The sequence below is a fragment of the Homalodisca vitripennis genome, chromosome 2 (genome assembly GCF_021130785.1).
Source record: "Homalodisca vitripennis isolate AUS2020 chromosome 2, UT_GWSS_2.1, whole genome shotgun sequence".
Classification (NCBI taxonomy): Eukaryota; Metazoa; Arthropoda; class Insecta; order Hemiptera; family Cicadellidae; genus Homalodisca; species Homalodisca vitripennis.
In genome coordinates this window covers 41,409,386-41,427,915 of record NC_060208.1, presented here as the reverse complement: position 1 = coordinate 41,427,915, position 18,530 = coordinate 41,409,386, and the positions used below count along the sequence as shown (strand labels likewise).

The following is an 18,530-nucleotide window of genomic DNA, read 5'->3' as shown; positions in this document are numbered from 1 at the left end:
ACCCCAATTCATCATCTTCATGATTGTCACTAGTTCTCTAACTTCTCTATACTCTGGAAGGTTTAAATTTGCTACACATGTACCTTATGGCTGAAATAAACACACTATTGAATTTCCATAAAAATAAAACATCGGTAAGTGTTGAAATGGGTTCGCAAGCTATAGAAAAACTAATTATATTTCGTTTCTCTACTTCTCGATACACACAAACAAAATATTTTTGTATTAAGATCAACCACCATAGAGGTTGAAATAGGTTTGCAATACTTTAAAGAACTGTCTCTTTTACGTGTTCTTCATGTCCTAAATGGATGACATTTTAATCACACGTCCTATCTTCAGATAAATCATTTCAAAAAATATATAGAATATTTTTCATGAAGATAAACCATTCATAGGGTTTTAATGGGGTTTCAATGCCTAGAAAACTGTATTTTTGTTTAATAACTTCTCGATGTGCTAGAAAGATCAAACTTGACACACTCTTGCCTTACGAATTACATAGAAATTCAAAAAAGTTTTAAATAATGATTGATCAATTAACAGTGGGTGAATGTTGAATTTAGCTCCAGTTCAACTTCCTCTTAGTGCAGTGTCTGGAAACTGGCGCTGTCACAGACTTGACTTCTGGAATCTGAAGTCGTGTTCATCTAAAGGGATCCAAAGACAATTATTGGTGACTATGAACCTCAAAAATGAACTCTTTACATATTTCAACATCAGAGACACATAGACTACAAAACAGAGTGTATTCTAGATGAAGAGGTATCATCAGGTGCATTATTGAGTGCACTACGATGTTTAAAACACGATCTCAGAGCACGGCAAAACAACCGAGTTACATACAAATAAAGTAGTTATGGTTGCAAAGATTGTGTCAGTGTATCGTTACACTTCACCTTCCTCTTAGTGCAGCGCCTTGAATCTGGCTCTCTCACAGACTTTACTTCTGGAGTCTGGAGTCCTAATTTGTTTGAAGGGATCCAAAAAAAGACTATTAAGAAGATATTAACTTAATATTAACTCTTTGAGCCAACGCTTTAAACCATCCCTTTCCACCATAGCTACGTTATATGCAGAAAACTCGGTTGCTGCAACTTACATTAAATATTTATTAAATTTGGAAGATTCTCTATTTATCGATGTATAGCAACTATTCCTGTTCTATTATTGATTATTTCTGGTTAGAAAACTTATTATAACTCTGAAACGAGTGAAATATAGGCTATTTCTTTATTTTTATTGGAAAAGAACATATTACTAGTTAGAAATTGAACAAAGATATGGAAAATATAAGTCATAAGCCGATTGAAGTCAAAAAGATTTTGTTTTCTTCCTCCATATTCTTGTAGGTAAACTTTAAAGGAAGAAGTCAACCACAGGGGAGATAGACAGTTTTCTCGCTCCCATGCTATTTAAATGGGGAAACATACACATAGTTAGGTACACTTATCTCCTTAACCACTAATCCTACAAACCTGAAACTTTAGCACTGGTATAAGTGAGGTATATGGAGTATCTTATACCTATTTATAATAGGTTTTACTCATAAAAATGTTTTTTTCTAGTAATTAATATTTTCTACTAAATTGATTGGTATTAAATAGCTTAACTCTATCCTCAGAATTGACCTGAAAGTTTTCAGTACAATTGTAACGATTGGCCAACCTGTTATTTTTAACATTATGTATTCTATTCGAAGTAATACTTCATACAAATAGTATAAGAAAATTTTATATTAGGTATATTGATCTAATTAAATTTAGTAAATGTAGGAGTATTATTGGACCAGTATCTGGTTTTTTTAAGGATATATAAACTATCTATAACATTCCTAATGCAATATTTTTTTAAATAGTAAGACTCGATTTTCACTCACCATTCCATAACTTTAAAATTTAATTTTAAATGGAAAAATAATAATAATAAACCATCTAGAATAACTTATCATGAAGAGGAAATTCTAACAATACAAAGTTTATAGAGTGACCAGATATTTGAAAATATATAATCTTTTATTTAAAAATACTCATTTATTTTACCAAAATTCTTTGAGTGAACCTTGAAGAATGTATTCTTAGCATGCACGAAAACCTAAAACATCTATTTTCAATAAAGAAAGTCTTTTGATTGTATAAAACATGATCTTTGCACATTTCCATCAGATAGCTGATATTTCGAATACTCATTTATAAAACCATCACCTGTTAATTAGTAATGTTAGTAAGGTCGTCGCCGCATCCACACACATTTGAAATCACTTAAACTATTAGTGCCTAGTTTCATTTCTTGGAATATTTATGGTAAATTTCTTGCTTCTTAGAAGTATATCCTACTTACGTTTATTTCAAGTTTTGTTGTTGTATTATTTATAAATATTAAGAATATGATTTAGATAGCTAGAGTGCACAACAAAAATGTACAACGGATTTTGTGAATCCTTGATGGATAATGTCTGAAAACCCCTGCCATTTATAAAGTAGCTAAACAATTCAAACTTTGGATCATTTATACATTCACAGGGTTTCAGGAGGGCAAACATTTGATACTGGTAGATGACAAAAAAGGAGCAAAACGATCGTATTAAAATATGCTATTTAAATATGAATGTATGAATATCTAATTATCCATAAAATGCTGCTTAGCACCTTGTTTAGTAAGCTTTTAATTAGCTTAAAATAGATTTTAAATTATTCCCTTGAACCCTTTTTATGTGTTATTTTTTTAAATAAAAGCTCGTATAGACAGAAACAGTTAAACATTTAATAAGGCCCGTATTCAGTAACTTCTTTGCTTGTGTTTGTACCTACTAACCGCGATTTCATAATGTTCCACCTTCTCGTAGGTAAAACGTATCCCGTGATGTATAATTAGGCTTATAATCCTAGTGGAGTCATTGTGGTATTGCCCTGACTAAGATTGTGATTTTATTTCTGAACTCATCATTAAGAGCTGCCTTTTTACCGAACCAAAAACTTTTTACCTACGGGAATAATTTATTTTTTTTATAAGGGAATTCATATTAAAATTTAAATAAATACCACTCAATGTGGCACTGTTTTCAAAAGTCTGTGGATAACTCGGCGCGGCGGTGATTTGCATTTTTTATACTTTCAAAAACCCCAGGAGAGGGTCTGATGCAATAATTCCCACTTTCACCTGTTCTTTGTGCAGTTCTTTTATACTGCAAATCTCTGTTTCATATACTAAAAGATGGTCCCCATAAGGGCCTTAAGAGGAGGATGAAGTCCTATGATCTAGCAGGCCAATTAACGGTCATATTTCAGATACTATTAATCAATTCAGATAGGTTTGAAGTAATATGCAATAATCTTCGTGAAATTAAACCGGCGACGGTACGCCATTATGAACGAGATGTCTTGCCTTGCTGCAAGTAGATCGTCACCTAACAAGTCTGGCAAAAGTGATCCCAATTGGCCCCGACAGTTAGTCTCCGAGTATAAAAAGCGTCTATTTAAGCAAAACTGCTGCTATTGAGACCTAACCACAAAGTAAGGAGGATAGGTCTCTAGAACGGTAGTATATGTTCTGACAGGTGCATACATCTTGGCTAGAAAATATTGTCTACAACTAGATAACCTGGATTTGTAAAGTAACCAATTATAATATTCAAATCTTAGAAAAGTACTTTGTTTCATTGTGATGCTAGATGCTAATAAGTATAAAGATACAAATGTATGAGAATGAGATTTTAAAAGAGACATTGCTGGATAGGTTTTTGCTGAGGGTTAGAATAGAAAGATTCATGGGATGATGCCAGGTCACCGACTTTGTTCTGGCTTCATCCAGGGGCGGCACCTCCAGCTAGTTCAGGGCCTCCAGGGTGTCCATGGAAGAACAAGCCATTTACGACAATTCTCTCCTGTCACTAAAAGATTCACTGTCGTCGGGGTGGGACACAAGTTGGGAAAGAATCTATGTGTCTATCGCACTCGAGATGTTCATAGCGATATACTACTGTAACCGACTTAACTAAGAGAATATGGCACTACTGCATCCAACGAGAAAACGGGAGTATGTTGAGATACCGCTCATCGCGATACAAGAGTCAAGACGGCACTGCTAAAGTCAACAAGTGGTTCAACAGAAAACAAAGGGTTTGCGACGGACTACTCCCGTAGCACGGTACATTGGGGTTAAGCTTCAAGGGACACCTTGGATAAGCGGACAGACAGACCACGCGAGTTCCCCAATGGGACACGGTGGTTACATCCTATGATAGGTCCAAAGTACACTGATCGGCTCATTGATTTTCTCTGCTCCGAAAATATAAATTCCGAAAGATCTATTCTAGGGAGGCGACTAAACGTACACTAACTGGACTTATTTCAAATATTATACAGTAGTTTTACAGAAGTCACTTTTATATTAATTGTTGCTATTAGGGGAAATCGTACTTGAGTTATGTTACATTCAGAACAATACAAATTCGTCTTACACTTGTCACTGAATTTACCTCTACAAGTCTCAAAAAGTGTTCTTCCAAATCACGATTTTGAAGTCAAATTGGGTCTTTTACTTCTTGGTATAAACAGCTTATCTTAATCCTCTTTGCTTCAGCACTGCTTCACCTAGCGCACCAATACGCTAAATGTAAATCACCGTACTCCTCAATGCTATAGGTAGACTTTAAAAAAATTACCGTTACTACAACGTTTTTTTCTATTGGCAATATACAGTGTGTGTATCTTTTTTATAAATAAACTTACATGCTGATTATGTGATAAAAGGTGATTTTTAAATTATTCATTCGAAAGCGTGTATTAATAATGCAAACACTAATAGAAGGACTTTCAGCACTTGAGCCAGAGTGCATTTTCCCCAAGTAAGAACACCTTAACAACTAACCACTGAAGTTAGGTGAACGAGGTAACACGTTTACCTCTGACGCACATAAGAGCTGGTTTTCCTTATAGGAAAATACTAATAATACTTCCATAAAGCATGCAGGTTGTGTGTAGGAAGTTGAAATCCGTATATTTACTTTATTGGCAATGATCCGATCCAGTTTTTATATCATTAAAATGATTTAGTTTCCCCTCAACACAAATATAATCACCAAACACACAATCGGTTTTCCATAGCAATAAATATTTTTAACATTATATTTTTAATGGTATATCAATAAATTTTTAATTTACAATAAATTATTGAAGCCAAATCATACATTGTCCATGTTTTATTATGTCATAAGGCAAAATATATATTTCAATTTATTATTGTTCTCAGTTTGTTTCAAAATGCATTTATTCTGCGGTTTTACCATTGTCATCATGGAAGATTAACGCATAAATAATCACTAACGCTGATCAAATCCCCTTGGAGTAAGTGACATGGTACATCATTGAAATTGATATTCCTTAGGCTTTATAGAAATAAAAATCAAATCTCCTGTTTTAAATTTAAAGTCTTCAGGTCAGTTCGTTCTCAATATATCGTGTGGACAGACTGACACATAGTTAAACAGAAATGTTTCCAGCTTCTCAAGGTAAAAGACTTTGTCTTATGACAAGGAAAACCATTTTTTTAGTCCATTTTTGAACCCTCTGATACGAGTGAACCCATGAAGCAAATTGAGTCTTCAGTATAAGAGCTAGTGAGTACCAATTTTGTTAAAGGGGGTGAACACCCAGTCATTTGCACTTAGCATTTTAGAATAGTTTACTATGTCACACATAAAAGTGCTATATCGGCGTTTAAATGTAATTTTTTATATCTGAATATTTTTTTATTAGTATGTATTACCTTTAATAGTGAGTCAAAATTTTACTTTACATGAACAAGAATTAAACATTTAGGCTAGTTTTACAATAAATTTAGGATCGTACATGGTTCAGAACAGCCTTTGCCAAAAACATCACTGCTTCTATAATTAAGATCTTACGTTAAACTAGATAAAAGTCTTATAGATATAGATGGGCTTAGAGACCTAATCGCGCGGCCGAGGCTCTACTAGGCACCCACGAAACATTTACAGTTAGATCAATATTGATCATGCAGATCATACATTAATTGAATCGATGTTACAGTCACTTGACAGAGGAGATCACGTTGAATCCTTGCAATGTGATCGTTCAAAGGTATTCAACTGTGTTAGTCCTGATAAATCAGTAAATACCCAGTTCTTACCTCTTTGGTTACGAGAATACCGAAAGATGGGCTCTAAGGGAAAGTCTAATTTTTTTTAAGGCGCCCCTCTCCCCCGCCCACATTCAGGCGGCCGGCCAGCCCGCGCGCGCAGATCCCTTGGCCCATCTGTACATTTGATGTTACGATGTATAGATATCAAGCTATACTAAATATTAGGAAATCTTAAGTACTATCATAATGTTTTATCAATATGCAAATGTTGTATTAAACCATTGAATGTTCGGAAAACATAAGTGTTTATGAAGTGATAATATACTAGTGTTTTTGTTTATTCAAAACGGGGTTATTATTAGAATATGGGTAGTGTTTACGTAACAAGGCTGGTTTAACTCAGTTTCCCGCGGTGTGCAGGTCTTCCTGCCGCACTGCCTCGGAGAGCCTCTGCCTATGACGTCTTCATGTCTCGAGGAGACGGTGGTGGTGTCAGTCCCGGTAACCTTGTCTCTGCCCCCACACCCGCTCCTGGAGGCCGGAGAGCTTCCTTCAGGACTGTGCCCGCCCCAGAACCAGACGACGCCATGGGTAAGTATTTTATGGATACTATCCATGCATACATAATTAAATAACCTTCCGCCAGAAGGTAATACAAAAATAAATACTTGTTTTACTATTGCAGATTTGGCTATTTGGTGTCAATTAGCAGAATAGTGAAGTTATTAACAATAAGATTGTACAGTATTTTAACCTTAGTTTTGATCAAATTTAAAGGTGATAACAAGTAAAATGAAAATTGAATAAAACTCATTTGCGAAATAGGCTTAATAGCTTTAGAATCTGGGTTTCCCAATGTCAGGAATAAAATTGCTGGTTCAATTGAATCTCAACATTATTCAGTGTAGTAGCTCGCTGTAACTTTGCATTTTGCGTAATTATTCTTTTTCCTACTATGTAACTAAGCAAGAACTAAATAATCACTTTGTTAATGATGCGTGGTTATGGCGATCGTATTCATTGGAAGAGAAGCAAAATTTATTCAACGACACTGCCCAGATACAAATCTACGGTTTTTTATACAATGAAGCGTTTTGAAGAAATGTGTACCGTTCAAAATCGACCAAAATATGGAAAACCACAGGCAATTACGAATGAGGACAAGACACTGGGCGTCTTACAGACATTTCTTGAAAACCCATAAAACTCTATTACGTCAGCCGCATCAGAACACGAAATTAGCCGCATTTCAGTGAATAGAATTTTAAAACGAAGTAATGTTAAAAGTAAAAAAATACGCTTAGTTCATGAATTGTGTGAAGACGATTTTGATCTTCGTTTACAGTTTTGTAAACTTATGACAGCAGAAGTAGAGATCCGAATCTTTCATCAAACAGCATTTATGGATGAAGCAACCTTCATGTTGAATGAAACTGTCAACAGACACTACTATCTGTATGGAAGTGACGAAAAATTCCTATTGGAAGAAACATACGCAACGCCAATAAAATTAAATGTTTCGTCGGGAATTTTTGATGTCCAGGTGGTAGGACCATTTGATATTGAAATAAACTTAAACTATTGATCAATATTTAGCAATGCTTTGGAATACTCTGGTTCCAACAAGATGAAGCACCTGCTTCACTTTGGTTTAGACGTAGGACAGCTTTTAAACCATTTGTTCCCAGGTAAATGGATCGGTGCAAGAGGCGCCATAAAATGGCCGGTACGATCTCCTAATCTATCCTCTCTTGATTACTTTTTCTGGAGCCATTTAAAAGATCAAGTTTACTGTATTGTAGAAGAAGCTGCGCGTATTCTAGCAGATGTAATAAATAACGCGTATGCACATCATTGTAAAAGGCCAGTCAAGCAAAGAATTATCCTGCAAACCCCATTTCAAAAGCATTATCTTGTACAAAATAGCGGTGGTTCAAAGATTAAAAAAATAAACTATAACTGAAAATTCAGGAAGTTGCTTTAATTAGTTTAATTTCGCATTCACAATTTTTAGTGCTTAGCAACAATATCAACACAAAATTAACTACCTAGATTATTATAGGTGTCCACATTTTTCCCCTCGGCTTCAACTTTCCATTACATAAGATATTGAAACTTTCGAACGCCACCAACTTTTTTTTATAAACCATTTAAGGTATAATTTGCGGCATGATGTCCTACTAACTAAGACCTTTAAAATGGTATCCACATCGGTCTATGCTTACATTTAAGATTTTCCACCGACTCCTGACGGACCATTCCCCTGAGATGGTGAAGACTTCCTGATTGCATTAAAATGTTCAATTTGTATGCCTTATGTCACTGTACAAGTTTTATGTTTATAAGATTATTAATACAGTATATATTAGAGCGTTTCAAGACTTCAGCACTCCTATATATCGAGTTCTCTTTTGTGATGTATTAGATGTATAGATGTGATGTATTGATTGTAATTTATTATACGTCACTATAATATCATACTGATTTCAAAATATGAACAAATTTATTGCTTTTACTCGAGGTTATACATGAGTAAATAAGATTTCAGACTTGGTTCAGTGGTATAAAGATTTTAATATACACTGGAGATCGAATATGATTGAGCATATGTCAGTACGATATTTTCAGAGTACGCTAACAAAAACATGAGGAACTCAAAACGAACATTTCAACGAATCTGATAGCTACTGTCATTTTTAATGCTATAAATTTATATCACACAACATAAAGGAAGTATGAACATTAAAATTTCATACATTGTGTGTAATAGAAACACAAACATTTCAAGTACTTTCTGTAATACTATTCAACTCATTTATGTTGTTTGGGATCATCTAACAATATTATTTAAAAATCGTATAAAAAAACAATTCCAATACCAAACAACACCAAGGTGTGTGAATAAAATATAATCTAAATTGATTTATCGGCCTCTGAAGTGTGGGTAAGGGGCATGCGACTTGTATATTTAATGATAAATAAAAAGTTATAGGAAGCACGTGAATTGGACCATATACAGTGTCCCAAAAGTTAATGTAAAGCAAAATCCCAGAGATATAAGTACTCTCTATAAGGTACTACTAAAAGGTACTCAATTAGCCTAAAACATGACATCCATCCGATTTTTTTAGTTTTCGAACTGTTGTAACGGTTTTGAATATACGTAAATAGTTAATATAATTTCTTGATTTTTTTCAAAACTACCTGATTGGTAAATGTATTTAACTGATATAAATTTGTCACCATACATATATCTAATGTGTTTTTAAAAATCACCACATGTCAGAAAACATGAAATTTAATTTTTTTTAATTAAATTTCATTATTTTTTAAAAGTATGACTAACTTTCAGAAGACTTGAATTTCATCAGCTTGCCCTAAAAATATGGCCGTACTATCATAATCACATAATATATTAAATTCCACTCAAAACGCATAGAGTTGAAAATTCCAGTTTTATTGGAAGATTATAAAATCAGTTAAAGCGTAATCAATCATAATTCCTATAATTTTTATTCATGTGTTTTAGTTGTCAAATACGAGTTCTGTCTGACAGCACAGTGCAATAGATTATATGTAAATTAATTGAACTATACAAATACAACTTTAACAAGTTTAAACGATACTATGAACTTTAACATTACAGAATCCTGGTATTAAAATCAATACTACACACAGTTGCAATAGAAATATTCATACAATTATAAAACTCTTTTTAATTTTAGCAGTGAGTTTTATCTGATAGCCTGACTATCTACAATATTCCCAAACTGATTGTACAGTACCAGTAAGTTATTTGTAACAAAAATAAAAGTTATCTGGGTTTACTTGACACTAACTTTTGGGACACCCTATATACCCTTAAGTTCACTTGCTTCCTATCACTTTTTATTTACAATACATTAAATATAAAAGTCGCAAGCCCCTTCCCGACATCACTGAGGCCGATAAATCAATTTAGATTATATTTTATTCACGGGCTTGTTTCAGACCTTGGTTCTTTATAAGAAATTATTGTAATATACAACTTTTTAAAATAAAAGCAGACGCAAATCAGTAAAAATTCGTACAAATAACTATTCAGTACGTGAATATGTATGGAAGTTTGACCACAAATTATCTCGAGGAAGATTTGACGTGCAGTGGAGGGATTTATCACTAAAGTTTTTCTATTCATTGGTAAGGCACAGCTGGAAGTTGGGCATTTTCACTCAACACTTAGACGACCAAATGTGGGTTACAAGGTTCAGCAATAGACGCTTTATGACCGAAATAGCCTTCTTAGACAACCTATGTACATTGTACATATTTACTCAGTCAAAACAACAAGGTAAAATAAACTTTTACATCGGGAATATATTTCGAATCAGAAGTGTTTTATTAAAAAAATAAAACAACAAGATGAAGTTGACGTTTTTTAGCTATACGGAATGTGTTATAAGAAAAGGGAACGAACTCTTAATACCTGTGTTATTAACTAGGGCATGGCTAATTTCGCGACACATTTGCGGACTATATCCATGAATGTCTGAGAACGACTGGAGTTATTAATATTCTTCTAAGCCTGATAAATTAATTTCTCTATTAATGAACAAATATAAATAATTAACCTAAAACACACAATGTGACAGAGATATAACAAGATCTGCAACAACAAGAAACAATACATCATTACTAACACAAATCAATATCTCATAAAATTCAATTGGAATGTAAAATATCAAATTGATTTGAATTGCTCGTGTAAAGTGATAGAACACAAACCTAGTTTAAAGATTATACTTTCTAAATTAACTTAGTTTTCTTACTAAGCCGTCATAGAGGAACGAAATTGGCTCTGCAATTCCGGAGCATGGAACCAACTTCCACTGAAGCTTCAAACCCACTTAATACCAACTAACCTATAATGATAGTGATTCAAATTCAATCTCGTTTTGCAAAATTATTCGTCATTTTAGTTACTTAATACGAAGCGGCTTTGATGTACGACCTCGGATCACACGCAATGCATCCGCTAAATAGTATACCGTGCAGTCTGTGCAGTCTTCTCTTGTACCAAAGTACAGAGGACTGTACACTAATAAATGAACATTTTAATCTTTCAGGGCTAACATTTTATATCTTACTGTACAGAAAGTACTATGCCTTGCCGACTGTTTTCTTACCTATTTTAAAGTTATAATTCCATTCTTTAAACACAATACTAACCTTATTCCTATTCTTAACCATAAGTACTCTCTCTCTCTCTAATGTCGAAAAGTTCGTCAATAACATTAAAATAAAACACTTCAACATTCCTCTGCTTCACTTGCCATCCTGTGGCACGGCATTCCTTCCACCAGAATTATTGAAAGGAGAGTTTACGAAAAAAGACACCACGAAAGATAACATCACGAAATCTTGGCTCCACGAAGAGACCACGAAAGCGCCTGAAACAGACCCGAACCTAATTAGCATTGAGACGGTATATTCATTAATATTAAATCGAATAAAAACCGGTTGACTAGAAGGGTAAAAATATAATTCTTCGCAAAAATAACCTAAAATAAAAAATAACCAGTCAACCCTAATTTTCTTCAATTAATGTATTAAATATAAATTTTATTTACAATTATCTGTTTAATAACTCTGTTTTAATTCACCAATTAACTTATATACTGAGTTCACGAGATTTTACTACGTGGGTAAGACTTTTAATACAGGACCTATTTTCAATCCAACGGATTAACCTTATTTTTACCCCACGTAACAGAATATTAGAGGGAGTGTTCATTATGATTCTTTTATCGTACCACCACATATGATAATTTATTATATGTAGAAAGCCCTTCACAGTACGCATCTTTCTTGAGAATAAACTGAACTGGAGTTCTTCTTAAAAATGAATAAACTTAATCACGATCATGGAATTTGTGAAGAAAAACTTTCCAGGCGGCCTTAATTGAGATTTACCCTCAGTTTAGTAACCACGAAACAAGATAATTAACCGCCCAAGGACAAACCACGTCTCGGAGTGAAGAGAATGCTTGCTGGGATAGAAAATGATGGTTGACCAACAAATGGTTATTGATGCTCCAATATCTCACTCCAAGGAGAAATTCCTCTTCCAGTGGTCACTCCATTGAGCACTATTCTTACAGCTCTGGTCGTATAATTCCTCCAGCTACTTAAAATAAATTTACTATATAATAATACCGTTGCATGAATTATTAAATTGTGATCTCTCTATGAATATTCCTAGTATTAAAAATGCATGGAAATTTTAGATAAATTAATTCGGTATTGAATTAATTCATATTGTCGTACTGGTAGTTTGTTAGAACATTTCAGTAAAATGATGTGTGCGACCTTATTCCTTTCTATTTTTCTTATTCCTTTTTTTATTTTTCATTTCACTCCAACCTTTTCCTATGTGATGTACTCATTTCTTGTACCAGATATAATTTTGTCATTTAAACTCGAAGCGGTGTAATGAATTAATAAATATAAATTTTAAACCGTTGTGCATATAACATATAATGTAATGTTAATGCCTAATACAGTTCAAAAAGTATCAGGTCAGCAATTTGTCATTTTTATATGCAACAACTTTTAAAAACTGATAAATGGTTTTCCTTTCTAAAAGACTTTTAACATTTATAGGTTGACCTGACATATGTAAAGAATCTCCACGATTATTTTTAACATATACAGTCTCTGTTGTAATTAATGAATTTCGTTTTCATTGCAGTCTTTTATCGATTTGACGATTTCTTTCGTGCTTCTACCTGATTAGTAAGTACGAGTACAACAATTCTCGAAATTAGTGCTTCAATTTTTGTAACAGATACGATGTCGAATGTTCTAGATCCTGTCCTCTTTTCAAACTCACCATCAAAAATAATAATCACAGTACTAATAAGCGGTAAAATTCCAGCCAATAACCATATCGCGGTGTTATCGAACGCATACCTACGAAAATAACGACAATTATCCCTACAAACGCGAGATGTTGTTCCATTTCCTATTTCAAAGCTCACAGTCACGTTCCTTGCTTTGACTCAAAACAGAATAACATGCCTCTGGTACCTCAATTACCGCAGATGAGATATCGTTCGTTAGAGAGATAAACACAAGAATAGCTGGAATTGTTTACGAACCCGATATTTCACTCTTAGTACTGTAGAAGCTTTTCCCTCACGGTTGTATCACCGCATAATAATGATATGATGATTAAAATAAACAACTACTTCGTGTGACCACGTTCAGCTTTCGACTCATTCACTCTTTATTGCAAATTATAAGACGATAATTTGCATCTACTGTGCAGACGATGAATAATGCATCTTGTCAACAAGGTTTCGCCATTCTGGGGCGGCGCGGCGCGGCGCATCCTTACCCCACAAATAATGAATTATTTATGGCACCTCATTTGAATTTACGATCGCATCGCCAACCGCTGCTACGGCTCATTTTGGGTCCGCCCGCTTGCTCTTTGTCCCCTTAGGTGGTTGTAATTGTTACAACCTATTTACCTAATCTGTGATTATTTATATACATGTGATTATGTCCTGGCAATAAAAATTGATTTGATTTGATTTGATTTGTGATTATTTGTTTAACCGCATTATGGACACCTGGGGCGAGTTAGGTTTGTATTTATGGTAGTTTGAGAATTATTACATTCATTATTGCAGTACATTTTGCAAAATAGGACATTTTGTGAAACCAATTTCGACTCTACCAACTGTACCGAATGGACAAAACACATTGGGTTGGATACCGAGTGAAACCGACTGAGGTCGTAGTAATAAATACTCGATTTGTAAAGTTTAGTTTACTTGATCTTTCTGTATATAACATCAGAACTAAATTAAAATGTAATGTGTATTGCAGCTGACAAAGCTTTTTTAATTAAGCGTCACAAGCTTGAAGTTTGAAGTAATTTTTATTTTTAGAGTATATGAAATATAACAATTTACTTACTCACAGTTATCATAACGTCTAGCTCTTTGGAATCATTCACTACTATACGTAGCTTGAAAAATTACATAAATAGACTGAACGACATGTGTGTTTAATTCTAAGAGGATGATTAAAGATTCTAGTATTTTTTTTAGAGACTGACTCGTCACCACGCACAAGCCTCTATGGCCCATGTGGGACTAATTTCATTTATATTATGTGTACTGTGCTTGTTTGCAAATTTTGAAATAACTTTGATTTTGATTTGATTTGATTTGATTTAAATCTTGTTACAGAAGCGGTGCTTTTATGTTTATTTGCCACAGTTAAACCTATAACTTAAAATCTATACATAATGTGAAGCTCCTGAAATACTTCCTAAAAAAGTATCTAGTAATCAATATAGAAGTTTGCACTTAAAATATTTCTTTACGTGTGTTTTAAAATTATATTATATCACTGGTGAAACGATGCAATAATACATTTCTACTAAGATATATTTTAAGTCACGTTATTAGATTAAGCACTACTACCAGTTCAGTAAACAAGAACTAAAAGTAGACTGCACATATTTGTATTGTATTGAAATTGAAAGAGGTTTAATTAATTGGACTATCCAAAGCTTTTATTTCTGTGCAAAGAATTATATTATTGAATTTTTGTGAATAGCTTTAGTGCCACTGTAATAAGTTTTGTTGGTGATAATTTATATTTTTTAAGAAATTCAGTTTGGATTAAAATTCAAACAGTGCCAGAGAACTTTAAATATCGTTTCGAGCCCTCACGTAAATGCTGATGTTGAATTAGGGCACAGTTGTAAAATTTGTTGTAAGTAACTAGTTCAAAGTAACGATGAGTTATTTCAAAACTGCACTTCGTAGTATCGCAAGTGCCAAAGGTAGGGGCTTCCATAAGCCGGAAAGTTCTAGAGGGGTGCCAGAGATAGCGAACTACCAGAGGCGGGAGCTGCCAAAGGACAGAAACTTGAACAGCAAGATAGTTTATAATACACTTGCTTGTGTATACACGATTTAATATTTGGAAATTTTAACGTTTTAGCTTAGCGGAAAAGAAAATTTTAATATACCAGTTATATTGTTGATTGCCAGCAATACACAAGTCTATTGCAGTGCAAACACTTTGAAGTAGACAGGTTAGTTTATCCACGTAAATTTCATTCTATCTTACAGGTCTATGAATTTTAAATAAATAAATGTTTCTAATGAAAAATATATTACAGCATTCTCAATTGAAATAATAATATCTATCCTTTTTATTATCATAATTAAAATTAGCTTTATCTTTTGGCATACAGTCAAATTAGTGTACAAAGGTTTCTTTGTTTACTTGGAAAATACATGAAAATTACTCTGTAAAGACGGTTGGATATAATATTAAAGATATATATTTAAATCAGTATCTGCTCTTCTCTTTAACATATAGTGACTAAATTCGATGTACTATATTATTATTTTAAATTGTATTGACGACTGAGCACTGTGTTACAGCGGCCTCGCCCTTGTCCCCAGAAAGTGGTCCCTCACTCGCTGTGGACGAGGAACGGCGCAGTCGCAGGAGAGGCTCCCAACTGTGAGTATTCCCGCAAACAGGTGTATAATCAATCAGGACAATAGCATTTTGGACATTTTCCACCGTTATATGTTACAAAATGTTCAACAGCAACGTCCTGTGATTGAAATCTATCCTCTTCTTCGGATATGAAAATCATTAGTACAAAAATGACAGAAAGGAACAAAAAAAAGAAAAAAAATGGGCCAAATGTCCCCGTAAACTGCTTGGAGTCTAAAAAAAACGCCGACCATCTCTTCACGTCTCACTGATGACACGCCGCGAGGCTGCAGGAAGTGCCGACATTGATTTTCTTGTTAGTATCCCACTTTCACAGTACCCGCGTGATACTACTCTTGACTTCTCGTGCTGGTGACTTAAATTTTGTGCAGTAACAGCACCTGGGTTCATCTTCCCCTGGCTGGATGCCAAGCAGTTTTCGGGAAGGTTGACCCCTTTTTATTTTCTTTTTTCTTTATTTTTTTATTTTTATGTCCTAATTATCTAATCATCTGAAGAAGAGGATAGAAATGTCAATCCTTGAAATGTTGTGTTAATAATTTCGTTCCATATAACGACAATGGCAAATGTCCCAAATCATATTATCCTTTGACATAAACTTTAAACATAGAGTATACTCAAGTTTTATCGCTGAGTTCTCATAAAGAAAATATTTTATTTCTGGCTCCCACAATATAACTTCTAAGTAAGTTGGATTAATCTCTACAAATCCTAGAACATAAATATTTCATACTTTTTTCACTGCTATTGAGAGTTTTTGCTGACGTCAAACTAGCAGTGGGTGCGCGCGCACTTCTGAGAAATTCAAGACTGGTATCTGCTCGTTTTAAAACTCAAGAACGCTACTGAAGTCGGATATTTTAGACTAGTATGATTAGAAACAATGTCTACAACGAAAAGTATATTCGTCGTATCCTTTGTGGGCACTAGAGAGAAGTCAGTGGCAACGTAATTAGACAAAAGAGTCGGAAATAACTTCTTTCACAAAGTTATACTGACACAAAATGATGAGTAAGGAGTATTTGGTCGTATAGTAATGTGAATTTTCCGTCTGCATGAAATTTTAAAATAATTCAAAATAACAATTTTGGGGCATTTGTTCTAATTATTTGATAAACCTTGATTAACACTTGGCTCATGGTCTGTGTATTCATGACTCTGTACTTGAACTTGAATTGATAGTACAAATTTAAATCTATATACTGTACAACTAATAATTAGTAACTAACTAATTAAGTAACTTACCTTAGGTTTTTCGATAATCGCCTTTTAGATATCATTCGTTGATTTTGTGCATTATGAGTTTTAATTAAGTAATATTTATATTATTATAATGCATCAGCTCCAATGACATTTTACGCATACAAATACTGTAGTGGATTAAAATTAAAATTTTCTGTTATTGATTAATTATCTGTTTTTATAAATGTTATATAATTCGCAACTATGCATTATTAGTTATGAAAAGCTCTGTATTAATCAAAGAGTTTGCAGTGTACCTTATAGAGCTAGCAAATTATATAGAACCCGAACTTATTGCTTTATTTGTCAAATACACTTAACAACATACGTAGTAGTATTTTTATTGAAAAGTATTTATTGTATTGTTAGAAGCATATTAATGGGCTAGCATTAAATATAATTGGCTGCAGTCGTAAAAGTCAGTACACATAATAATATGTTTTTATTCATATATTGTATTTCAGTAACAAAACTAACATAATGTTTAATTAATTATAAGCCAACGTTAGTTTTCTAGCCAAATGCACGAATGTGGCAAGGGTGCTAAGCTGTACCGATTGGAGCAGCTTATTACTATGCACAACTTATATAATTTAACTTAATTATATTACAGTTCAAAGTTTACGAAGTAGAAAAGCAAATAGTACTGCATAAAAGTTAACAAGTGTTGAGTAAATGGCATTTTAAAATGCTACAAACCTTATTTAACAAACCGTAGACAATGTAAAACTTACTCGATTTTTATTCTTTGCTTTAAAAGGAAATATAGTTTTTCTGCTGTGAATTTTCAATTAGTAATTAATTTATATTTTATTTAACCTATGAAGTTGTTTACTACCACTAACATTGAAAAATTGTACTTTTTACTTGAATTTATGATTTTTTGTCAAAAATGTAATATATTATAACGTTTTTGGTTCAGACAAATATTTGTCCTTAATTTATTTGTATTATTGCGTTTTTGTTTTATCAGTTATTTTAATTGCATCATGTTTTAATACAAAGAAACCTAAATCCTACAAATTGTTTAGAACATGACGTGTAATGTAATGTTATAATCGGCTGTTTAAAAGTGCTAAATTGAAAACAGCTGATTTTTTTTGGCTTACTAGCAGTGGCCACATAATGACAGTTGATATTAGGCCTACTTAATGTTTGCTTTTTGAAAGCGAAAAATCTCCCCTATTTATTAACCAATTTTCTTAAAACTGGTATCATTGTATTTAATTAAATTGTAAATATACGAGTAAAATATAATAATGGTAACTTTTTATCGTAATTATCTTTTTAGATATTTACATTTGCACATATTAGGAAGTTGCCATTTTGAAAATAAAGCGTGTGAAAAGTGAAAATTATTAATGTTTCTTTTGTTATGCCTTTGAGTTATAAATCTGTAAACCAAATGTTAACTTGGCACAGTTATTAAAAACAAGCGTTCTCAAGTTTTAAAGTATTCAAGAAACTGATATTCTATACTCATACGAAGTTGAATCAGTATACCTCAGACCTAACTGGAATAAACAACAGTTTTTTAGCCACACCTCAGACTTGCAATGATGTTTCGAACTATAAACAAGAAAAAGCTATACTAAAATAATTTTCTGAGAACCATAATCATGATGTGAGTTTTCAAATATATCTGATGCCTT

General features: G+C 33.1%; 1 protein-coding gene across 1 annotated transcript in view; it reads left to right on the top strand.

Annotated features, from left to right (window-relative positions):
* The window catches only part of LOC124355606 (regulating synaptic membrane exocytosis protein 1), a 183,284-nt gene that overhangs the window by 71,402 nt on the left and 93,352 nt on the right, over nucleotides 1–18,530 (top strand). Inside the window, exons 6-7 of the mRNA XM_046806769.1 lie at nucleotides 6,523–6,693; nucleotides 15,555–15,636. Coding sequence (XP_046662725.1) covers nucleotides 6,523–6,693; nucleotides 15,555–15,636 — 253 coding nt within the window. The remainder of the gene's footprint in view (nucleotides 1–6,522; nucleotides 6,694–15,554; nucleotides 15,637–18,530) is intronic.